This window comes from Hippocampus guttulatus, chromosome 20, assembly GCF_054856545.1.
Source record: "Hippocampus guttulatus isolate MCC_2025c chromosome 20, RoL_Hgut_1.0, whole genome shotgun sequence".
Lineage (NCBI taxonomy): Eukaryota > Metazoa > Chordata > Actinopteri > Syngnathiformes > Syngnathidae > Hippocampus > Hippocampus guttulatus.
This window is the reverse complement of record NC_141280.1, coordinates 6,420,930-6,445,610: the sequence shown is the minus strand read 5'-3', so window position 1 is coordinate 6,445,610 and position 24,681 is coordinate 6,420,930. Positions and strand designations below refer to the sequence as shown.

General features: G+C 46.5%; 2 protein-coding genes across 4 annotated transcripts in view; both read right to left on the bottom strand.

Moving 5' to 3' along the window:
• Nucleotide 1: 1 nt before the first annotated feature.
• On the bottom strand, nt 2-5,197 carry LOC147187760 (EF-hand domain-containing protein 1-like). Of its 2 annotated transcripts, none has more exons than XM_086100191.1 (8): nt 4,155-5,197; nt 3,269-3,547; nt 2,811-3,098; nt 2,594-2,743; nt 2,307-2,499; nt 1,932-2,158; nt 918-1,293; nt 2-805 (listed from the first exon to the last, which is right to left on the bottom strand). In XM_086100191.1, exons 1-8 carry the CDS (start codon nt 4,218-4,220, stop codon nt 645-647), a joined length of 1,740 nt encoding a protein of 579 aa, XP_085956317.1. In that variant the 5' UTR covers nt 4,221-5,197; the 3' UTR covers nt 2-644. The 2 variants fall into 2 exon arrangements, with proteins under 2 accessions (XP_085956317.1, XP_085956318.1); XM_086100192.1 differs by having other exon boundaries at nt 2-778.
• Nucleotides 5,198-5,341: 144 nt separating this feature from the next.
• LOC147187759 (protein eva-1 homolog C-like) overlaps nt 5,342-24,681 on the bottom strand; it is a 40,487-nt gene continuing 21,147 nt past the window's right edge. For both annotated transcript variants that reach the window (XM_086100189.1, XM_086100190.1), the window contains 3 exons: nt 10,055-10,189; nt 7,745-7,918; nt 5,342-6,986 (listed from right to left, as the gene is read on the bottom strand). In XM_086100189.1, the coding sequence (XP_085956315.1) occupies nt 6,601-6,986; nt 7,745-7,918; nt 10,055-10,189 (695 nt within the window). In that variant the 3' untranslated portion in view covers nt 5,342-6,600. The remainder of the gene's footprint in view (nt 6,987-7,744; nt 7,919-10,054; nt 10,190-24,681) is intronic.

The window sequence follows — 24,681 nt, the reverse complement described above, 5'->3', positions numbered from 1 at the left end:
ATTCATTTCAGTCACTTTTTTTTTTTTGCCTGGCAATCACTACAGACCACAAAGCCATTTTCAATTGATTTTTATGTTACATGCCCCCCTCCAAAAAAATATATAGCGATAATCTCTATACAAACCGTACATGTACAAGATGTGCAACATTTTACATACAAGTTATTTTGGTTGATCAAAGCCTTGGGCCCCTGAAAAATTTGGCAAATAAAATGTAGGCAAAACATTACGTATAATGTGGTGCTTCATATCACAGATGATCTGAAGAGCACTGAAAAGCTTGAAGGAAAAAAAAAAAGAAAAGGCCATCATGATCAAAGAATGTCATAACTTATGACAAGTGATGTTATTATGAAGGGCGAGTCAGTGTTTGGATAATGCTATTTTAAATGGGTGAGTCTTACACCAAAGTGTAAGACAACTTAATGGAGTCTCTGGTTCTCAGTGCGGCTCCGATACTCCTTTATCCATAAATCCGTCAAACAGTTCTCCAAAAAGCAGTGTATTTTGTTACGAAGCACCCCGCAGGCTCTTGAGTCCTGGTCCTAAGCACGAAGGGGACGCGACATCATGAGGGCGGCTCTGCAAAGCATATAAGTCATTCGACTTGACGCCAAATTTCCAAGGGATTTGAATTTCGTCCGTCACTCAAATGTAACATTTTGTTCCGCCGTCTGATTGGTTCCGGAGCGCAGCTTCCGCCGTATGGTTTCAAGTGTCTCCAAGGGAATCTGGCCGGGGTTGTTCTCCATGTAATTGAGGACGTAAAGGTCGGCGTCTGTCAGGACGAAGCGGTGGCCGAAAACTAGAAGAGTGCAAAAAAAATTAAAAAAACACACGAGTGGCTTTCGTCGGTCAGAACGAATCCCCCCCCCGAGTGGAAAGTCTTTGGATTGTGCTCAAAACAAAACACTCACCGTCCAGAATTGATCCGATGGAGAAATCCGACGGTGAGTAGAAGTCGGGATTGTCCACCGAAGTGTCCGGCTTGGGAACGCGCGTCCTTTTCAGGAACACCCCGCCCCTGAAACCCGAGTTGTTTTTGGGATTCTCGTAAATACAGATGGTGTCATTGGACAGGTAATAGGACAGAATGAAAAGTCGATCTGCATCTTTGCGTCTCTGGGACTCGGACGCGTCCTTGGGTGTGACCAGTCGGGCGCTGTAGCGCAACACTTTGTGCTCGTTCTCCAGCATCTTCAACACATTCTTTCTGGGGGGTGCGGGGAGGAGAGATAAACAACTCTGGAGGGAATCTTCGAGCGATCCGAAGCCATTGTAGGGAGGAATCTCCTGGAAATATGGCAGAAAAAAAAAAACACAGATCAGGGGAAATGCTTCAAAATCCAGGAATACCCGCTGAATGGCTGGTTATGATTTGTGTGTAGGTCACAATATGATTGGGGCTGCTTGCTGAGTTGAGTAAACGAGCTGCCTCTATACAGGCTAAAAACGCCTTCCTGTACATGGTCGTTTTTTTCCAGCTAAAAACGCTTTACTACATGGTGGGGGGGTTTTCGGCAGAAAAAAAAGCCTTACTATAATACATGGTTGTTTTTTTCGGCAAAAAGCCTTACTATACATGCTGTTTTTTTTTTTTTTAAATACCGTCATATTTTTGCTCTCTTGTCATACTGACAGAATCTAAACTCGGCCCATTCCTAGTCTCAAGGAATTTGTTAAGGCGAGCTTTGCATATCAGTTTAGTCCGGGTTGTTGGTGGATGTTTGGAAAGTCTTTGCTGCATCTGTATACGCTTTTATCTGTGAGGCATTTATTTTGGGGGGCGATACTGTTGAGTTTGAAATCATGCCAAACTGTTTTGGGATCATGTTTTGCGGTATGTTTAACATTTCAGGGGCATGGCCGTCAATTTCTGGCGGTTTTCCACAACTCATGCAAATAGCCCCGGATTAACTTTTAAGTCTCACCTTTTTCATGCCCTCAAACTTGCCCATTTTCCTGGGTACTTCGATGCTTTTGATGTTGATCTCAGGGTGGTTTGCGTGGTAGTAGTCTTTGGTGAAGTCATCGCAGTCGTACAGGAGGAAACGGCGTCCCAGGATTGTCATCATTTTGCCCACCTGGAAGTCCTTCGGAGAGAAGAACTCTTCCACTTCCTCGACCGAATCCTCCATGACGCAACTCGGGAACTGGTCTGGAAAGACAGAAAGACGGGGAAGCTGAGATGTGGCGATCGCACAAACATCGCTTCAGTTTGGCACTGCTTTTCAACCCGTTGTTCAGTATGTTTTATTTTTTTTTAAATTAGGGTTCCGCTTCAGAACGAGCAAATTTTGTCTTACCGTGACCGGGCTTCATTTTCTTCGGTATCCGCAGTCGCTGCATCAGCACCGGGAAGGGAAAGCGGCCGCTGTTGGGCTTGTGGTCCTCCCTGATCTCCACCGTGTCATTCACCAGGAAGTAGTGGATGGTAACGGGCAAGGTTTCGCCAAGCTCGGACTCCGAATCATCCCACAGGGCGAAGAAACGCAGCACCTGACCAAAGAAATAGTTCCTTGCTTACAGTGAAGACCTGACCCATTCACAATAACATGCGTAGAACTTATTACTTTGGATTTTTAGACTTTACCTTGCGATCCATGTGGAGAAACTGGTACCTGCTGTCAAATTCGGAGCGCGTCGTGGAAGTCGGCGGAGGTTTCTGCCGCCCCTGGAGATAAGAATCCACTGGCATTTCCTCAGGCGCGTTCAGAATGATGCCCTGACGCTGCATAAAATCCTGCAAATCGAGTCGACGGGGTCGGTCACGCTTGCATTTTCCACACACGTCCGATGGTGTGTCGTACCTTGGTAAAGGCATCACACTGGGCGATGTGGTACTTCACACCATACACTTCCAAGTCAATGCCGAGGTTGAGGTCTTTCCAGTGGTAATACTTCCCCGGTTCCCTCTTAGGCAGACATTGGCGTTTGATCCGTTGACCCTGCAGTATCCCGGAATTGGGCACCCAGGGCTCGGAGATGCTCATGCTGTCGTCCTCAAGGTAGTAGTAAATAACCACATGACGGACGCATCTCTTCTCATCGCGACTGTTGATCATTTCCTCCTCAAAGTACGCTTTGAAGCAAAGCACCTGTAAATAAAGCCAAGGGATCCGTGACGCGGTCGCAACACCGCACAGCCGCAACTCTGCATGCGTTCCTTAATATTGAGATTCGACTAAATACTAGCTAGCAACCGCTTCACTGGTTGCACATCGATGTCAACTAAAAATGTTATGGGTGACTGGTAACAGGACCATACCTTCTTGTCGAGAGTGACATAAGCTGGGATAAAGGGCTGAGGATCCGGGTGAGTGGGCGCAGGAGCGGCGTGGTAGGACAAATTAACCAAGTCTTTAATGTACTTGGTGTCAAAGGAGCCGTAAGTGAAGTCCGGCATGTCACCGGCCATGCCGCTGAGCTCTTCGTGCATCATCTGCTCTGTTAATAGAGGTTCCAGTCCGATGCCCAACCGGGGCGGGCGGGCCAATGCCAGGCCCTTGGAATAGGACAAAGTCTGAGGGCGATGAAATGCTGTTTTCTGGGGAGGTTAAAAAAAAACATCCATGAGACATGTTGAATACCACCAGAGTGCACCTTGGGTGTGAAGTTCAGCCCTCCACTTTTTGACACGGATGGATTGGGCAGCTCGCCTAGGGGAGATGCACAAAAGTCAGGTACGTGAACTACTGCCATACCATTGACCCGAGTATGCTATGCACTCATCTACTGCAGACATGATTGCAATTCTCCACTTTCTGCGACTGCTGTACTCTACTGCAAGAACTGCTGCCTTTCTTCCCACCAGCGCAGCTGATTGCATTCATTTTCAAAAGCATTCCATTTACCGTTTGTGTTTGGATTGCATGCATTTAACACATGCAAGTCGTCTGACTTGCACTTACCTTGTTCACGCATGTTAAATGTTAAACATCGTGTATTCACTAGACTGTCACGCAAATACAATATTCTGTAGTATTACAAAGCCAAAGACGATGCGATCGAATCATTTCCTATTTGGCAACATTGGAAATGAATGGCATGCTGTTAGAATGGAGAAGTAGCACAAGCATACGCCGAATGATGTCTTACAACAGGTCACTGGTTAGAAATTTTTGAGAAGCAGTGACTAGAAAAGTTCTACTTACCGTTACATCCTGGAAAGAGAACCCCGGCAAGAACGGCAAGCCGTTATTGTCCAATTTGCGTGACATTGTTGCTTCGAGTGGACGAGCGATACAGTAGTCGGGTTACATTTAATGACGTGATTTTGTTGTTATTTTTGGGCACTTTTTCGCAACGAGAACATTCAACGTCACGTCTGCTTTTATTTTGGTTCGGGTCCGGAATGTGACTTCTGTTACTATCGGAACGGCTTTCTTTGCTGGCATACGTTCTCAGTGAAAACTTTTCAGTCCATCCTAACAGTGTGTCCAAAAAACAAAGGTGATGTCATTGTCAGCCCTGGAAGAGAAACTGAGCTTCGGGGCGACGCCTCAGACGTTTTAAGACGTTTATTTCAAACATGCTAATGCTACTACAGAAAGTTGACGTTAGCCACACAAGCACAAGCTAACAGTCACGTTTTGGGTGACGTCACGAAACGACACGGAAGTTAGCAAATACGAATAAAAACAAAATTTAACACAAGTACAAGTGTCAACATTTTCAAGGAGATGCATTACTTTGCGCTGAAAAGCAATGTTTTGGCCGCACTACTGTTGTTTCCATGGAACCACCCGAAAAAACAAACAAATTAAAAACAAAATTCACACTCACAAAAAAATAAAACCACACTGACAGCGGAACTGAGGGCAAGTGTTTATTTGAAGGAGTTTGTGTCATCTCTTGCAGGGTGTGAAACCTAAAGTTGACCACCAAGGGGCGAGCAAGGACCTCCCTTTGCCACACACTTCCCTTGCTTGGACCAACTTTTCTGCCGTCATTCCATTTACACCTTTTTATCCAGGCATCCTCACATCGCTTAAAATTCCTTTTGTTTCTTCTTGACCTCAGACCAGCTTTTCTTTTCCCCTCCTGACGTCATTGCTTCTTCAACCTTCGTTCCTTCACCTTTCCATCCTTCCTGGAGACTGAGTTTTTGTACTCTTTTTTTTTCTTCCTTCCTTTTCACATTATCCCCATGGCTGCATGTCGTGAGCCTCCTTTATGATTAAGATTTTTTTTTTGTCTTGTGATTGGCTGGATACCAGTTCAGGCTATCCCTAGTCTCTTGCTCAAAGTTTGATGGGTTCGGCTCCAGGAGACCCACGACGCTGAATAAATGAGAAGCATTAGAAATAATGGATAGATGGACTCAAAATATCAGAAGACATATTTCTGAAACGTTTATTCCAAACACAGGAGTCACCTCCTGCCCTCGTGTTGGTCAGCTATCGGCGTGTTCATGTCCAAATGAAAACAAGAAATGTTCTAAAAATGATACAGCATAGACAGGCTGTCCCAATGTGGGTGACCCTAATATGTCCTGTGTGCTATCCGTTACTCACCTCTCAAGTTAAAAAAATAAAAATAAAAACTATGAGAGAAAAATATGGTTATTTCTACACTTGAAACCAGAGAAGCACAAACAGAACTGGATTGTAAATAGCTTATATGAACATGGCCGATGTGATTTTCATCACACAGCGACGGATACTTCCAGATACGAGTCCTGTTCAATCGGTGTTTCACTGAAGCAAACGCAACCGAAAACAACCGGAAGGAACTACGCTCAATCATTTGGTATTTCTAGTCATCAGACCCTTTGAGAGACCTCATAGTTTGAAAAGGCACTGCACTGTGAGTTTCATATCCTGTATCAAAAATACGGTTAAATCACTAAAAACCTCTTTGAGGCTCTCTGTATCATATTGTATCTCTTTAACTGCTAGAGGTTGACGTACATGATTTAAAAAAAAAAAAAAAAAAAAAGGGCGATTACCCCTCCTCCCCTCTTAGAAGGCAAAAACACACAGACACTGTAGGATTGTATCCCTGAGGCGCCGGACAACCTTTGCCAAGTATAAAAATATCTCATAATAAACCATACGCGAGAACCAAAATACACAAAAATCAATAAACTATTAAATATTATAAAATAGATTTCATAAGGGTTAGGGGATGGGGGGTGGGGGGGGGGGTTGAAGGAAATATCTTTTGGTTTTGTAAAAGGCAGCATCCTCTGTGGGGGCGGGAGAAAAAAAAAAGATTGTCCTGTACACTTTTTGGGCTTAAATGCTGGCTAAAGATCCAAGTGTTGCAGCTGCCTGATGCCTTGCTCGCCTCTTTAATCACCGTCAAGTCTCCGCAGGCCTGTACGGGTCCCTAGGAAGCTAAAAACCGAAGGGCCTTACTTCAAAAAAAGGGCTTCCTTGGGGTCATGGGCGAGGCCCCTCGCTTCCGGCAGTACGCTCCAGCTGAGAGGTAGAGGGGGACACTCCTACAACTTGGGGAAAATTACGATACCCAAAGGAAAAGGCCAACGACCTCGGGGAGGAATTCTCTTCCCAAGTTTGCAGTACCTCCTTATTGGTTGACAGGTGCGAGCCATCCGAAGTCTTGTTCGAGTAAGCGTTCCATCCAAAGCGGCGGTCAGTAATACCGATTGAGACTCCGCGTGCCGGGGACGTCGGGCTGCCCGTTCATCCAGATCTCCCTGATGATGCGTTCCCTCTCCTCGAGCCGCTGCGCTCGCTCCAGCTCCTCGGCCGAGGTGAACACGTTCATGTTGAGCGTGCGCTCGAAGCGCCGGTGCCGTCGCGCCGACAGGTCCGAGTTGGCGTCCCAATCCGAGTCGGAGTCGCTGGAGTCCGACGACGAGTCGGCGACTGGGCGCGCTCGTTTCTTGGCGGCCGCTTGCCGGCGGGGCGGCTGGCAGTCGGTGCGACAGGAGATCTGGACCACCAGCGCGAATAGGGTAAGGAAGAGGCCCAGACAGACACCACAGACAAAGAAGAGAGCCGCCCTCTCTGGGTGGTCTGGCGTAGAGTGGAAAAAAATAATGACCAGAAAAGTGAGTGATATGTGACAGTTACCGCAATAATTGCTCCCCCTTTGTTTCATATCAAATATTTGACTCTCTGGTTCCCTCGACTTGTGGACCTTTCGACATTGCTTGATTCTTTTGTCTCCAACACTAAGGCTAGATTTCTAGTTGTGGGAAGTAACCACATCCCAAAGATTTTCAGGCTATACTTGAGTATTTTTACTGACTGCTTTTGACTGTGATATCCTGCGTTTGAAAACCCCCCCCCCCACACTTTTTACTCACTTTGTCAAAATCGGGGGGTGTTTCTATGGCTGATAAAATCAACAGCAGCAACAAAGCAACGTGAACAAGGCAGCATTCACTATGACGGCAAATAAGTTCAGCAAGGCAAGAGTTGCCCGAAATTGTTTGATGTTGGATCCAAGAACGATTTACGGCGAATGCAATCTGTCTAAAAATAACACAGTCCTGGCATGCAAAAATCTAGGGGAAAAAAATATAATGGTAAGGAGGATTTTTTTTTTCATTCATTATCATAAGCTAATAGCATAGCTAATTTAGCTCTTCGGCGAATGCATAGCATAGCTAATTTAGCTTATGATAATAAACTACAATAATAATTAGCTTTTTAAAAAAAATTTTTTTTTTAGTCTGTTCACAGAGTTGGCAAAGTAAAACTCTATTTTTGACTCAAACACTTTTATCAACCATCACCGGCCCATCGCACACGATTATTTGTGTTCCTACTTGAGACGTATGTGTAGGCCACCAGAGCGTTGCTAATGAGGGCCATGCTGGAGCTGGAAGTGGAGTTCATAATGGGATTCATCTCCGGGGGCCTCAAGGGCGCCTCGCCTCCCCCTCTTCCAACCTCGGGATACCTCTCCTGGTCGGCGCTGGTCTCTCTGATGCGCTTCCGATCTGCAGTGGGGAGGAAATGACACAAAAGCCAGAGTCAAAGAACGGATAAGCCCGTTATGATCCTCAGACTAAAATGCGGTCCTGTGAATGCGATGAGGCACATCGAGTAAGTATCAGTCATCGTATTTTTACCACATGTGCTGTGTCGTGATGCCGCCGGTTGGGTCATTGACAGAAAAGCGTGCCAAGTGCTTCCGAGCCACTGAGTCATCCCCGCGGCGTCTGCGTGGGTTGTTTTAATCATTTTGGTCCGAGACGACGCATCGAAACACATGCACCGTCTTGTGATCGACAAGATAACATGGCACCACCGCAGCAGAAGGAAACTTGACTCAGGCCATTAAGAACTGAACAACCGATGTGGGGGAAGTTTGAGCGACGTCCTTCTCGGCAAATTGCCGCATCGGAAGCACGAGGCCACAGCCGGTATTTATTTTACCTGCGCCTTTCAGATCGAACCCGATCTGGTAACTTTGACAGAGAACGGCAAAATAAAGAGAAATCTTTTCACAGCTAGCGTAAACGTGGTCACTTGAATGTTTTAAGTCATGGTGGATGAGCATGGGCGGCCCGGTAGTCCAGTGGTTAGCACGTTGGCTTCACAGTGCAGAGGTACCGGGTTCGATTCCAGCTCCGGCCTCCCTGTGTGGAGTTTGCATGTTCTCCCCGGGCCTGCGTGGGTTTTCTCCGGGTGCTCCGGTTTCCTTCCACATTCCAAAAAACATGCATAGCAGGTTGATTGGACGCTCTAAATTGTCCCTAGGTGTGAGTGTGGGCTTGGATGGTTGTTCGTCTCTGTGTGCCCTGCGATTGGCTGGCAACTGATTCAGGGTGTCCCCCGCCTACTGCCCGAAGACGGCTGGGATAGGCTCCAGCACCCCCCGCGACCCTAGTGAGGATCAAGCGGTTCGGAAAATGGATGGATGGATGGATGAGCATGTTTTGGCGAAATGTCACACAAACGCGACGTACGCTAAAACTAAACTGACGTTAATTAACGTGCGTCAGACCTCTTATCTGATAAACATAGTTTAGACTGCAATTGCTGGCTAAAAGCGTAAACGTTTCCACCTGGACGTACGGCTGCGGCGTCAATGTCTGCTGATGTGACCAAGAATTCCCAATCACACACACACACACACACACACACACACGTGAAGGAAGCCAGAAAAATAAACAGGTGAAATGATTCATGATGGATCATTATCCTCTCATCTCATTTACCTGCAAGGAACTACTATGAAATTAATTTTTAAACAAGCGATAGGAAATGTATGGGTTTCAATCAAGCTAGTGCATGTTTTGGACACACCTCACAACAAAAAAGGCCAGAGCTGAGATTCACAACTGGAATGTCGGACTGTGAGACAGGCCTGCTAACCTCATTAGTAACATTATTAACTAGCCAACATTAGCAGACGTGCTAAGCATTCTCCCATGACATAGATATTTTTTTTATATTCACCCTTTCACGCACCCTGTAACTGTAATGTCATCCAAGATAAGCTTTATGCTGGTCTTCAGGCATATTTTGAGATCTCTTGTTTACACTAAGCAATGCTAACCACCGACTAGCGCGGGGCTGTCATTAATCAGACAGGTAGTATATTTAGAAACCGCTCTTTTCCTCCAGAGACAAAACATTTCATCACGGGACAAAAGACCAGACGAACGACGTGACGAGGAATGCCGGCTGTTCATGTCGACGTGTCGCGTTCCACCCACATTACAGTATTCCTCCCGTGTACCTCTATGAAAAACCGTTTTTTCCAGGTAAGCTGGAAAGGTGGAAAGCGCTTCCAAAGAGGTCAATGGCCTTTCAAGCATGAGGCACTGTCATCAACTGACGCGTCGAGCTCGTCCTTTACATTTGCTTATCGATCATCCTCATCAGTAGTCATTTGTGTTCTGAATGTTTTGCTAGTAGTCCAATTTCTTTTTATTCCGTTTGCTATGTCTCCACCCAAACATTTATGCCCTGATGTGAGACCTCAATATTGTTCCACTTGAAGCCTGAAAGGATGGGGGGGGGGGGGGGGGGGGTGGACTGTGTCGTGTTAACTCTGTCTGTGGGGGTGCCACAAGGGTCTGATCAAAGTCCCTCAAGCTTAGGTGTGTGTGTGCAGTTTTACTCACCTGGAACAGCGTTGGGGCGTTTGACTGAAGTCCCCTCAGGAGGGCTATCTCCCACTATGTTGGGGTCATGGGCGCCGGATGGTGGGGAGTACGCTGGCGCTCTGGAGCTTTGTTCCTGGAGTAACTTCTTTGGGACTGCAGAGAAATGGATGCCCGTGCAGGAAAAGGAAGTCGGGCACATAGGAGTCTGGTTAGAATGACAATGTCGTTCACTGCCCGTGGTAAGGATGACAGCGTTTTTGAAGTTACTTATCCAACAACGGAGGAGAACCGCTGAATTTATTTGTCATCATGTGGCTGTTGGTCATGGTTAAGAAACACACTTTAGAGAGTCCAGAGCACATTAACAGTTCAGTCACGTCACGTCTGTACTTTGTATGTTTGTTACCAGCAGCTATGCTACGGAAGAGCAGCAAATTACTCCCAATGATAAACCAAAAAACCACGAGGGTACAGAACAGAATATTTGAGCAATGAATGATGACCAAACGTGTCGTATTTACAGTATGTGCTATGATTCACACTTCTTTGACCTAGCGCTATGTTTTCCCGAAACCTACGGCTCCCACCGCCATACACCCCCTTAAACCTCACAGTGTCCTTTGAGTGAGTCAGGGAGTCTGCACCCCCCCCCCCCAGATTCAAACCCACAACGTCGTGAACTATACATTCCCGCCCCTGCTCTCACGTGGGTTCGGCGAGCTGAGCCTCAGTCCAGTCTGTGTGTTTGCACACGCTGAGCGTCTGTCACTCGGGACCAATGGTCAATAGAGACAAATCAGCTGTTTCCTGACATGAATTCTTCGAAGGGTTAAGAATGTGTAATACGAATACAGCAAGTTGGAGCTTGTACGTCATTGTCAAAAACCTCCGGCAATGCGAGAGAAAGGAGATTGCAAGTGAGACTTGGAAATCCAGCTGGGGGTCTAAATTTGGAACATTCAGCCACTAGATGAGCTGCTATGTAAAATGTCGCCGTCAACCACGGCATACTTTCCATCAGTAAAAATTTTTTTTAAACCAAAAAACAAACTTGTACAGGAGTTGAATGCTAAACTAATAGCGAACATGCTACACAACATCTGTTTTAGGGTATCCTCCAGGGTCAAGAAACTTCCATTTCAATACCATTCTGCAATTGACTCATCCCATGTGGCGAAACCACACAATATGTCACCTAAATTGGTTACAAAATAAATAAATAAAACAAGAACCTGACACCGCCATTCCTTCAAAATTGGTTGGTACCAACTAAATCAACAAACCCCTGTAAGTGGAGGTGAGAAACGCAGCTTTCCTCATCAGTCTGGCATGCTAATCACGGCTCCCAAAGCCCCCACCCCCTCTCGCCACCACGCTGCAACCGTCTTCCACACTACACCTTGATTACAGGCTTCTGATTGGCTCTAATTTGCTGCATATGTGGCCCAGGGTCACAGTTATGACACACCATCGTGTGACACACACACACACATCCGCTCCAAATACTCACTTTAAAAACAACCGCAGCTGCAAACAAAGCGCTGTGCATCAAGTACAAATCAGCCATATAAAAAAAAAAAGACTGTGAAAACAATGAATCAATCGCATAAAAACAGCGCCAGTCAGTAGGTGAGCAGCAGCATTTTGGACCAACTGGAGGTGCTTGAGAGAGGACTGTCTGACTCCAAAATAAAGGGCATTACAGTAATCTAGCTGAGATGCATTGATGAAACCTAATTCATACGAATTTATTCATCTACCTCCCACTATACGTTATTTATTATTTGTTTTTTGTATTTATACCCCCCCCCCCCCACAAGTGAAATTCGTTTCCTGCTACAGGCCTGATGATCTCAGCTGTTGATAATCGCCGGTGTTCTGCTGGACGGAAACGAGAGCTTGGTGGCAACCACTTTGAATGGCCGCTGGGCGCGAAGATACCAGGCGGGACAAGCGCGTTCGCAACAATGGCCTGTGTTTACACTGGCGGGGCTCAGCTTTGTTTTCTCTATGGCGCTTTCTCTGAGCCAAAGTGTGTATGTGTGTGAGTGAATGTGTGTATTCGCAGCCCATGTGCTGAGCAATGCAGTTGGGACAAAGCCCTCGTAAGCCAGAGGGGATATAATGCAATATTAAACCACACTACATCCAAAACGAGATCAGACCAAGGCTAACAAATTAAACACACTTTTGCCCACATGTCTACACTAAGCGGGTGGCGATATTTTTGTGTAGGTTTGATGTGAACAGTTGCCTACAGGACAGTTTCCGCACTCCTGCAGCACAACGTGCAAAAGGCGAACAGAGCAGTCGCGAAAGATTTCTCCTTTAAATTCTCTGACTTTGAACCCCCTCCGATTGGAAAACCTCCAAACAGCAGCCATCTGACAAGCAGCACTTTTGATTGCACGTATTCTAAACGTAAACAAGACGGGCTTTTGTTTGGCGGAGGATAGCATCACCAAATGACCTCAGCGGCATAAACACGGCATTGTGAAAAGTCTGGCTTTTGACATCACTAAACCAAATAGACTGAAAGTATGCGTGTCAGGGGGGGTGATGAACACACTCGTTTTATTCTTGCATTACCACCACAGAAGACAGTGTTCTGTTCAATCTTCAGAGGACAAACAGTTGTTTTAAAACTTATTCATGTGCCCGCACAGTTTTGAACAGCCACAGTAATTAATGTACATTTTCCACAGTTGATAGCCCTAAATCAAATTTATTCACGAGAGCCATAAATCGCAATCTAGCTCTTGCCGTTTTGATGTGGCCATGGAAACAATGCTTTGTGGATTTCGGCTCGCACAAAACGGCATCACGTATGCCCCACAAAGTCGGAACCGGCAGATACAGGACATCTCATAACATTGGTTGTAAAAACACGGACAGCAAAATGCAAACGTACAGTGAGAGGAAATTCAATCTTCGAAAAAAGCCGCAATTAGAATGTTCCAATCTGGGCAGCTGCCATCGAGTGAGGCTCTTAACTCACGCAGAAGTCTCTGCAGGAAACAATCAGAGGCTGTTGGCAGGAAGCTTGCCATGCGAGGAAGTTATTGACGGTGATTATTTGTAAATGTTTGAATAAGAATCACTGAAAACCTCGAGCAAAAAAAACCCAAAAGATGAGACCAAGTTTTGGCTCATATACTTGTTTCACTTCTGTACAATGTGTAAACTGTAAGCTGTTTATGGAACTAATTATAGCACAGGTGTCAAAGTCAAGGCCATTGAGAAGGTGCACAATTTTCGTGACATTTTTTTGTCGGTTGGCGTGCCGTGAGATTTTTCGAACATGAAATGCTTTTTGTAAGTTTGGGACCTCTATGAGGAACCAGATGCCTAATAAGGGTCTTAAACTCTGATTTACGAGCTGCTTTCCAAAAAATTCTGACTGTTCTTTGGGGAGGCGGGGTGGCGTGGGGTCGGGGGGGGGGGGGGTGCTGCAAGAAATAACTGTCACCAGGCACGACAGAATTTGAGTTTGGATGTCAAAGTCATGTCAGCAATTAACAACAGAGAGCCTTTGGATGAAGACGTCAAAAATAGATTTTGGAGGGAATTCGAAATGTCTTGGAAAGCAGTGGAATTACCATTCAGTGGGAACAACAGTTATCCAGGTGGTAACATGTTAAGAAACTTTAACATCATCTTTAGATGGAAGTGTAACTTACTTCAACCGAATTTTGGCCAGAGAAGTGTGCATCTTGGAGGCAGGTGCAGAGTACAAATATATATATTAAAAAAAATGGGAAGACTGCACAACTTCAAACGCATGACAGAAATTAGCAGTCACAGTGTTTCCATTTCTTTCATAGAACTGCACATTATCTACAAATAAATGCAATCTCGTCATGTTCACAAAGGCAATAGAGAGAAACGCCAAAACCCAAGGAATGACCCCTGTGGGACACCACCCAATTTGAAAGCTACGCTGGGATCAGTGTCTGTGTAAGTGCTGTGACGATGGTGAGTCAATCACACGCTACGTTAAAGCCTCCCTCCATATCAAATTGGCCTTGTCGTAAACACCACAGATGACTGGAATAGATTAACCATTGTTCCGGAATAGAGAGAAACGACACACTTCAGCATCTGTATCACATTTTTTTTTTCTTACCCTATCATTTGACATTGGCCTTCGTTATCATTTTGGGAAAAGCCAAGCGCTTGTCTGTCCGTACCCTGTCATTGTTGGGTAATTAGATGAGGTTCTCGTCAGTCCTAACCAGTCCGTGTTGAGTCTGAGCGACATCCTACATGCCTTAAACATCACCTACGAAATATGGAAGTTTGTCACGCGCATGCAATTTCGGGAGGCACGCTTTCGTTCTCCCAGCATGTTGACAGCGCAGGGGGAGAGTTACGTGGTTGGTATAGATTGGCGAGGTCTGGGTTGGTCTGTCATCGCCCTTATCACCACCATGATGCATGCCACTTGCAAAACCCATCTGTCTTGTCACTAGCCTGAAAATACTTTTTATCACTTTTTTGCCTCATTATTTTTTTTCCATCCAACATTCACATGAGAATGAATTCATCTGTTGAACGGTCACACTGTTGTAGCCCCAAACTCTTAACAGCACAGGCAAGATTTTAACTCAGTCACACAAGCGTAAATCTCACGCGAGGTCATCGTGACGGTGGCTCAGTCTTTCAATTCCAGTTTTCCACTGCATTCATGTGCTGAAAACAAACTGTAACTAGCTTTAGGGCGTGACACTACACATTTGTGTATTCGAAGCCTGCTTTTTCTCTGCTCGTTTCATTTCTCCCGAGGTGACGTTTTAGCTAGCGTTAAACAGTCGCAAGGATCGATGCCAAGTCTCACACACTCGTCTGCACCTTTTGTTTGGGTTTTGACGGTGTGCTGCTGGGTGCTCTAGTGATAACCAACTCTGGAAAAAAAGCTATTTATAGGTCGGCTGCAAAGTACAGCTGTTAGCGTATGAAAGAGAATGGCGGACAGATTAGAGGGACAACGCGGCAAACAAATGCTGCGATTGTGTACAAAGACACCGTACTGTAAATAGCTGAGCGCTGTTTTCCATTCTCGAAGTGCCTCCTGCGGGTCCAACACTTTTGGCATTATCAACGCCGAATTGCTGCTCGTCCGTTTTATGTCCCTCTCCCCCTCCTTCTTCTGACCCTGTCCACTTAGCCATGGTCTTAAAACAGCTTGAGCCCCCAACAGATGCTGATCGGTGCCTTGAGGGGTCAAGAGTGGAGCGAGAAGGCGTGAGTGAGACAGACGCAAGCGTGACTGATGGCCGGGCTCCGACAGACGCCGCCGTAAAAGCCTTCAAGATAAATATCCCCTCAACTTCCTCCTCTGGGTCCTTGGTGGACTATCTCAAAGAGGCTTCTTGCACAAGATAAAACAGACGAAACCAAAGAGCATCGAGGGTTCGAGTCTTCTGACAGACTGTGAAATGCTCGATTGCAAAATATGCAATTTGCAGCGACTCAAAAGTGAAAGCTCGTAGACAACGGCGGCCTCGGGAGACAGAGCCTTCAAGCCGCTGACATTAAGCGACGGAATAAAAACATCGCAGCAACACGTGTAGACAGAATATAACAATACTCATTACATCTTCTTCATCTTCTGTGAAGAACAACTAATATTAGCGCTGCACTGATGAGCTGAGAGGAGTTGAGGCATCTCAATAAACACCGGCGGTACACAAATTGTTTTACTGGTGAACTAAACCTTCAATCTAGATCTTCATTCTACTGCTGACCATTTTTGATTCAATCTGCACTACGATTCTCTTCAAACTGCCACCGAGGTCTCGAGCGCGCCGGAGTTGCTAATTGCAACTGGATCTTGGCTTCGGGGAGCACATCGCGACTGAGGCGAAACAGACTCACCCAAATGTATATGAGCGCACGACCCGACACTTGACGCCTGAATTCAAACACACTGCACAGCACACCTTGCGGACATGCAGATTGAGGCCAGAGTCAGCAGACACAGAGTGGGGGGGGGGGGGGGGGGGGAAACAAGATGACAAATGGGGAACCACACTGTTAAATGTGGCGTACATTCTTGGAATATTTTTTTGGGGGGGGGGGGGGTTCATGGAAAAACCCAACTGAAACCCAATACAATGCCGTACGAAACTTCAGAAATGCTTCTGAGTGACAGTGACTTCAGTTTTACATGAGCAAAATCTGCTTCCCCATTCCGTTTAAGTACGTAGAATTAAATATCCAAACTTTTCCTCCACTGAGCAGAGTGCTGAGAGCTAGCCTGCGTGCCTGCGCTCAGTCTGCCAACCCTCGCCGTCCTGTCATGAGCCCGACTTGTGCTCCTTGGGGATTTATTTGTTTATCGGCTACAGATCTGCTTCCAAATGTAATGGCTTCTTTCTTGGCTTCATTCTTAGCAATGAAAGTCAATCGGAGAGTTTTGGCAAGATCCTGCTTGCAGAAAAAGACCAAAAAAAAAACCCCCAGCTCAATCAATTCAGTGAGGCTGATAAATACAGTGCGGCCTTTCTTTCATTCAAATGGTTCGCACAGAGTCAAGGACATTCCAAATGCATGAGAGTGTGGAGTAAAAACGAGAGAGGACCACCCAGATGAGGAATAAAGGCTGACCTTTATGGGGCAAATCTCACATCAACACTCAGCGAATAAGTTTTTTTTTTTTTTTTTTTTTTTTTTTTTTACTAGGTGAACGAAAGACACGCGAGACTCACAAAAGGGCACACATGGTTGCAGTCTCGCCGAGTCAAAACCTCTTCCAGCCTTTGGACCTTTACCAGGGAAGAAATCATTTTGCTTCCCTTCATTCAGTCCAGACTCTCTCTCGGAGGGGTGGGGGGGTGGGGGGGGGCTCTTTTGGAAAAGGCTCGGATTCTAAATGCACGTGCGTGTTCGTGGTACAAAATAATCATTGTTGATATCTTTATCCTTTGGCGCAGCTCTGTGATCACGGCGGGGTGGGGGGGGGGCACAAAGGCCTCCCCAACAAATTGGCAGTATGGATTTGCTTAATTTTGCGGATCTTATAATAGAATTTGCTTCAAAACCAAACACGCGGCCGGATAAAGGGGTTCGGAGTCGGGGATTGAGGGACGGAAAACTTCCCATAATCACAATGCTAACGACGCTCAAAATAAAATACAAGCAAGGAGGTTTAAAAACTCAAGGTGACCATAAAACTTCCTCCTCCATTGTCTTGTCGAAGCAAAAACGAACCGCAGGCCTCATTCGGGCTGCCCGACTCGTATGTTTTTGGTGGCCAAATGCCAAGATCCAAATAGAAAGCAACTCGCTCGAGAGTACGTGAGTGCAATTGTCGGGCCGATGCCGCAACTGATCAGCAACCGACTTGGGTAGGCCGGCTATGATTAAAAACACATTCAACAAAAGAAAAGCAGTAAAGCATTTTTTTTTTTTCATGGAGGGAATTGGTCGTGAGGCCCGACATTTGCCAAGTAGGCATGTTTGAGAAGTGGGATGTCTTTTGAAGCAGTGGTCGCCAACCGCGTAGTCTCACTTCTAAAATCGGTTTGCGAGTTGAAATCAATCAACAGAATCCGCCAATAAATTAAAATGTAGAAGCAGTAAACAGCAATCGTAACAAGTTGACCAAACACGTAGCCTTGACTTCCGAAGATGAAGCCATTTTGACGAGAGAGGTTCCTCCCCACGCCGACGCGGAAGCTTTTGTGAGCGGCATGTTGTCAAAAAACGAGGCACAAGACAAGACACCCGCTGAATCATTTAAACAAGTCACGCGCCGAGTGATCGATTGGAAAGCATGAAAAATTTTGCACGGCCTGCCCACGTAAACACTAGCCCTTTAGCCGCTAACAACTAGCCATTAGCAACAACACTCACGCCGTCTGGACATAACTTAAAAATTATTAGGGTTTTACATCATAAGGTTTATTAATCATTTCATATTGGTCAATTTCTTAGTAGTTCAATGTTTTATTTATTTACTTACAGTTGAATAACAGTTTGTAAAATGTTGATCTCTATAATCATTTTAGTTGCCAGGACCGGTGCTTTAAAACTGGTAATTTAAACGCAATTAAAGAAATATGGTTGCCAGTCCGCGACCCTTGTCACAACTGGTCCGTGACCCCCCCCCCAACCCCCCCAAAAAGGTTGCCGACCACTGCTTTAAAGCATTTCTTTCCATCCATGCTAGTATCCTAATCCGTTTTCTTCAATACGGCACATATTTGTTAGCATCGTGAAAAGTCCCAGACCCTCGCGTTGCAATTTTGAGCCCGCTTTTGCCGGGTACCAGTCACAGAATTGTTGATGTTGTGTCGCATAACAGCACGCGGCTAAGCACTGACAACCATAAGACGACGAGTGCGGCGTACCGGCGATATGGCAACCTTCAACGCGCACCGCACGAGCAGCAAAAACCTCGTAGGTATCAGGTTGCGGGCAGGAAACAGATGGACTGCTGCTGAGATGTGGACGGTGGGGGGGCAAATGCCATAGAAGGCAAGTGAGAGTGACTCCCTCATCTTTTCATCCTCAGCTGGAAGGAAGAGGAAGAGTGAGGCAGCCGTAGTGTTCGGGGACCAGATCAGAGGCTCCTTGCCAAAGATCGCGGTGATGGAGTTGGCTGGGAGATTTTCAAACCCAGCACGGCGCAAGTGACTCGACCAGCAGCCTATTCGAGACGACCGTGTCGCATCCAGTTGAGTGACGGAATATTTTGCGACGCATTTGGTGGCTTCCGCCTTGACGCCTTCGAAAACAAGTTTAGAGAAATAGCGAGGCAAGATCCGACGAACGCATTCGGGGACAGCGGTTACTACAGTGGACATCTCATTTTTTTCAGGTTACAGCTTGCATGGAAGGGTTAAATGTTTCAAGAGGATATACATGATTATAATATGTTGCTTCCTGATTTCTCTTCTTAACGTCAAATCTGATTAAATATATAGCGAATGGCAAAGATATTAGCAGCACTTCATCCGGATACTCCCGAGAAGTTTCAAAAACTTTGGCGAGGACGATTTATTTTCTCTAGACCACAAATTTTGGTACGGAGACGCTTGAAGCCAGTGTGGTGGAACCGTATCCGATGAAGAATCAAGAATATACAAATGACAGGGAAGGGTGGCAGGAGACAAAAAATAAAATAAAATAAAAATACTCAACCCCCAGCAAGTTTTTGAGGCTTGGAAGCACATCTGCTTTGGCTATCACCCCCACTCCCCGCCTCCCTTTTCACCTACCCAATAACTTCAGCATGGAGTATTTTTAGAGAAAAAGACCACGTCGAAAAAAAAAAAGAGTACAGAAAGACTTTCATGAATGCATGCTGAGTTTCAGAACATATAAAACTGGAAACATGAGAACGATTTCTCTCCCCCCCCCCCCCCCACGCCCCCTCCCAATTCCAATAAAGAGTCGAGAAGAGGGCGGTTGGAGCAGACACGGCTACAGTACACGTTTAGTCGAGTGCCAGGTTCTACTCCGACTTGCTAGAGTAAATAAAGCGATTTGATGCCGCGGTGCAAATGGGTGATGACTGAATGAGTGCGAAAAATGTGAGGGGAACGTGAGCGGGGGGTGGGGGGGGGGGGTATCTAACGTGGGGTTCTTGAACAAATTACATGCAGTCGAGACGATTTTGCCGTACAAAGTCACTTTGCCAGCTGTTGGGTGCGTGCCCAAGCAATAAGAAAACGGGGGGAGGGGGGGGGCGTAATGTCGAAATATAATGCTGTATTAAAAAGAAAAAAAAAAAGCAAATAAAACTGACCTCATATGAAGGAGAAAAGCCCCCACAGTCGTCAAGAGAACAGCAGTGAGTTTGGAAAGTCTGAAAACGTTCCACTCGAAGCATTTTGGATTTCACACAGCTTTCTAGTGGACAACAACGCTCACATGCATCTACAAATATAATTCGGTAGAAATACTCATGCTTGAATATGGCCTACGGTTAATCGATGGTGCTACGCAAGAGCGATAAAAACAACAGATTGTCTTTCCTCACATACTGCTTTTTTTTTTTTTTTTTCAACACAACTCAAACGTCAGCCTTATCTAATGCCCAGACACGAGTTTACATGCTATTGCCGCAGCCCTGGATCACATCTGTGCGTGTGTCAATGTGTACGGGCAGGACAGACACGGGAGGGGGAAAAAAAAAGGCAAAGTACAGAGCGCCATTCTCCACTGTCATGTCAAACTTAATCTGTGGAGGACATCGCGAGATTAAGAGCTAATCTGGGATGATAAACGCAAGAAAGTTTATATTCGGTTTTAATCGAAATGTGCTCATCAAGCCGACGATGTCGATTCCGGTTCTGGTATCTGCGCCGCCTGCCTTCTCGTCTCGTCTCGAAACCTCAACCGCAGTCTAATTCATAAATTACTAACAAAGCGTCCCTTGTGGTTTGGGAGGAACGAGGATTTGCAAGAGTGCGCGCCGGACACGGGCAGAGTCAACTGGAGGGAAATCTGGCTCGTGGTGAGAGGAAGGCAAAGAGGCGTCACTAAAAGGAAAGCCACGTGCTGACAACACCATTCGCTCAGCCAATCAGACCATTTTTTTTGTTGTTGTTGTCGTTTGCACATCCGCGATATGACCTCGTTTTGGTCTTCTGTTTACGAGGGATGACGTGATTTTAACGTGAATTTGGAAAAACGTATGCGGGGAATTACAAAGAAGCAACTGGAAAGATGCCGTTAGCCCAAAAGGGTTAGCATCCGGAGCTAAGGTATGGCAACAGGGTAAGCTAACGCGAGCGGGTATGTTTGTGTTTGTTATCGCTAGCCGCGTTTCCCTCAAATGTCACAATGAGAACAAATCTGCTCGACGAACATGGAGTGGTCAGCCACTGTAAGCGGTGTGACCTCGGTACACTCGGAACACCGCCTCAGGAGGTAGCAAAACTAGGATTTGGTTCCGCCAACAGAAAAGGGTGAAGACAGAGACATTGAATGAGATGACATTCTCAACGCTAACAGAATTCATCTTTGCCGAGGTGAAATAAATAATCAACTGGCGTGTTGACGCTAGCATACTTCAAGTTATTTCGTTTGCCGCTGTTACATAACGTGACCCGAGATTCTTCCCGGTGGGCTCATTCCTCACAGGTACTCGAAGTTCGACTCACACAGACGTCCGCTGTTGCCAAATTCAGTATTAATATCAACATGACTGGGGGGGGAAAAAAAAAAAAAAGGAATAATTACAGGGCCTTTGGAGATTTACCGCTCCATCAAGTTTCATGAAAATCACCCTGATCTCACTCTGCGATGCCAACCTTAGCCAAAAGAAGCATACGGTAAAACGGTGACTAGTTCAGGTACGCGTGACGCGTGTTTGTGTCGAAATTGCGGTGTTGGCAGACACCCTCACCGCCGTTTGCCTCATCCGTACACAAACCCGCGGTTCCCTGCCAAGAGCTTAATCCGGTGAGTCGCCCACTCTGCTCATGTTACCTCATGTTTCAGTGGAATCTTACAACACGCACACAATTAGCACGTGCGGCCCAATTAACTTGTACTCACGCCTTTCAAAAGCAAAGCGCCTCCACATCCCCTAAGGTGATGCCGCCGGACGAGCCGTTTCGAAAAGCGAGGATGCTCCGACATCCCCAGAGCAGCCCAGAGCGCCAATTTAACAACACTTAATCCCAGCGTGTTCAGATTGAAGTCAAGGTGACACTTACACACACATTGTTGCAACGGAAACACCCCTCCAAGGTCCCGGCGGTCACTTTCTTGAAAAAGACACTCTTGTCAAAAACTCCCCACGCTTTGAAAACAAGCTCACACGTGAGTAGTCCGGCGTGAGGTCCGAGGAGAACGAAAGCAGAGCCCAAAAAAGGGAAAAAAACGGAGTGAGGGAGCGAGCGAGCGAGCGAGCAAGGGGGTGAGGAGGGGGGGGGTGAAGACAAATGAATAGCCCCCTTTAAGAAGGTGACTCCTGACTCTCTCGTAGCGCTTCTCATCCAGTGTGGAGGTGGAGGAAGCCGTCTTTTTTTTTTTTTACTGTTGCCTTCCTTCCAGTTTCGAGCTCAAGCTGGCTTTAGACGACAGGAATGTGACAGCGAGCGAGAGAAGGAGGGAGGGTGTGTGTGAGAGAGAAAACGAGAGAGTGAGAAAGAGGGAAGCGGCAGACACAAGCCAGACATGTCGTAGTGTTCACCTCCACAACACTCGGCTGTGTTAGCAGTCCGAGGGATGTGGAAAGGGGAGGGGTACAATGGGGGGGGGGGGGGGACGTGGATACGTGTGTCAGAGAGAGAGAGAAAGAGAGAGAGAGGCGGCGGTGTGCAGCTACAGGAAATGACCTGGGGATTTCATTCAGATGAAACGGGGAAGGTTGGTGCGCAACAGGCTCAACCAGCCTACTCGTACAATGTCGTGAAAAGCACCGTGGAGAACAAAAACACAACAGGGGATGGGGGGGGGGGGGGGGTTAAGTGATTGAAATCGATATCAGTCAGGAAATGGTTACAAAAACGGATGTGGGACTCCAGTGAACTATGGTCTTAGTCATTTTTCACAAACGCAGAAAACTGGAAACGCTAGTGAAGTGCACCGGCGAGGTTTGGCCAATTTATCCAGAAGGTCAAGAGTTTTTTTAAAAAAAAATTTTAAAAACTCTGCAGGTCTCAGTTCAGGTCAACGTTTATGAAAGACGTTGGGTAAAAATAGCAGCCATGGGAAAGTCAAGTGAAACTTGATTTCTAAATTCACATTTGAAAACAGATTAACTTTTGATTCTTATGTGAAGCTAGAAGTCGGAAAAATCGCAAATCGCCGTCACAACATGACATTTGCGGCGCTGCGGGACGACCTGGAAAACGTGCAGCGATTCATTTCGTTTGCCCCACGGCTTCTTCACGTCAACACAAACGCGCTCGCGCTTCCTTCTCATTTGCTTTCCTCATTCTCTCCTTCCATCTTCATCCAGCGCATGAAGAAAACTGAAACCAGCCACAAGCTGAAAAGAATTAGATCACCCCCCACCGCAGCCCCCTCACCACCAGCAAATTCAACCCAGCCCCCACTGGCTCCCACCAACGACCACCACCTTCCCATTGAAAACGCTGGACGGAAAACAAAAACATTTAAAGAGCCACAGTGCACCGAGCGACGCAGAGACCGTTGTGCCCCGAGTGTGCGACTTTACGAGAGAACGGGTAGGAGGCCCCCTTGCGGGGTCGCTCAAATTGCACTTTGCTGCCCAAATATTCCATTGCAGACATGGGAGAGATGCGCTTGTGTCGATGTGCATGACTTCCTTCGACGCATTGATCGCAACAACGTGAACGCTCTTTGGAATTGCCATTTCGAGAGCCGGCGGAGGACGAGCCAAAACCCCGTAATAAAAAGAGCTGTCACATCATTTCTGTCTTTATAACAATTTCTTAATGATTGATTTCATAGCATTGAGTTATGAAATGGCATAAAACTGATCTGCAGCTACGCGAGTCAATCGCATCCGATTAAGAACCGGGTCGTCAAGTGTTAGCGTCCCAGCAAGACTCCCCACGTTAACTCATTTAGTTCGGAGCGGCGGCCGAGCAAAACTGCTGCAGTGATTACATAAACAGACAACGTGTGAGTGCAAGGATGGAGAAAGCAAAAAAAAAAAAGAAAAAGGGGGGGTGAAAGCAAGAGGGGGCTGCAAAAACAGAGGAGGGAATTTAAGACCTCTTGTTTCTGCCAATTCCACTTTGCCCCAACTGCATTTTAATCGAATCAAAGTGAAAAACGTCCCCCCACCCCCGACGGCCCGTGATCTCAAATCAAAACACGGAAACTCAAAGTTTGAGGGTGATTAGCGCTTACGACCGCACTTTGGTGTCCGCGCGCGCCGCTCGACCAGATAAGCAGATGACGACAGTCGACGAGGCGCTATCGCGTGGCGCACAACTGTTGACCTCACCCTGCTGGCAAAGCACAATCTCCGCATTGCCCCTCGCATCAGCAAGTCGCCATGGCAACCCCTTTGGCGCCAGCCGCCCCCCCCCCCCCACCTCCCTCGCTCGGGAAATTTTCAGATGTTTAATTTTTAACTTTGGCAGAGAGCAGCTAAGCTATGTACCAAATCGCGCACACAGAATGCCTTGTATGGGTATTGGCAGGTATCACAACAGATGCTATTAATGCAATACACACACACACACAGAGGGTCAGACGAGGTCACATGTATTTTCTCGCAGCGGTGTTCCTGAGCCTGCCAGCTGTGGTTGTTTTGTGCAGAGTCAGGTTTGTGTTAAACGAGACCGGGGAGCACCTCATTCCTTTCTGCTCGCTAAAAATCAAACGCACCGAGACAAAGACCGACTTTCTCTTCAACCCGCAAACGTTTTGCATTCTGGTTTCCCTCCGATGCAGTAAAATGAGTTTGAAAAACGTTTTTTGGGGAGCGGGGGGATTATGGTTTGTTATGTATTTAAAGTCGAAGACCAATTTTTTTCTTTTTTTTTTGGTGGGGCCTCAATTAGTCGATCACGATGACAGTAATACAGTTTGTATCACCGAAAGCCACGATCGCCGACGAGATGATGGGTTTCCTCGACAGTAGATCGTTCCGAATAAGCATTTCCCACCAAATTTTATAGTCTGTCACAAGAAAACATTGCATGCAGAAATGAAAGCAAAGTACTGTTTCTCTTCTTTGACGGCAA

Excerpts from the sequence above, each read along its gene's own strand:
- LOC147187760 (XM_086100191.1), bottom strand. The coding sequence starts at position 4,220 with ATGTCACGCAAATTGGACAATAACGGCTTGCCGTTCTTGCCGGGGTTC. Across the intron at positions 2,744-2,810 it reads AGTGTGATGCCTTTACCAAG|GATTTTATGCAGCGTCAGGG; the intron begins GTACGACACACC and ends CTCGATTTGCAG. Across the intron at positions 806-917 it reads CATCGGATCAATTCTGGACG|TTTTCGGCCACCGCTTCGTC; the intron begins GTGAGTGTTTTG and ends GCACTCTTCTAG.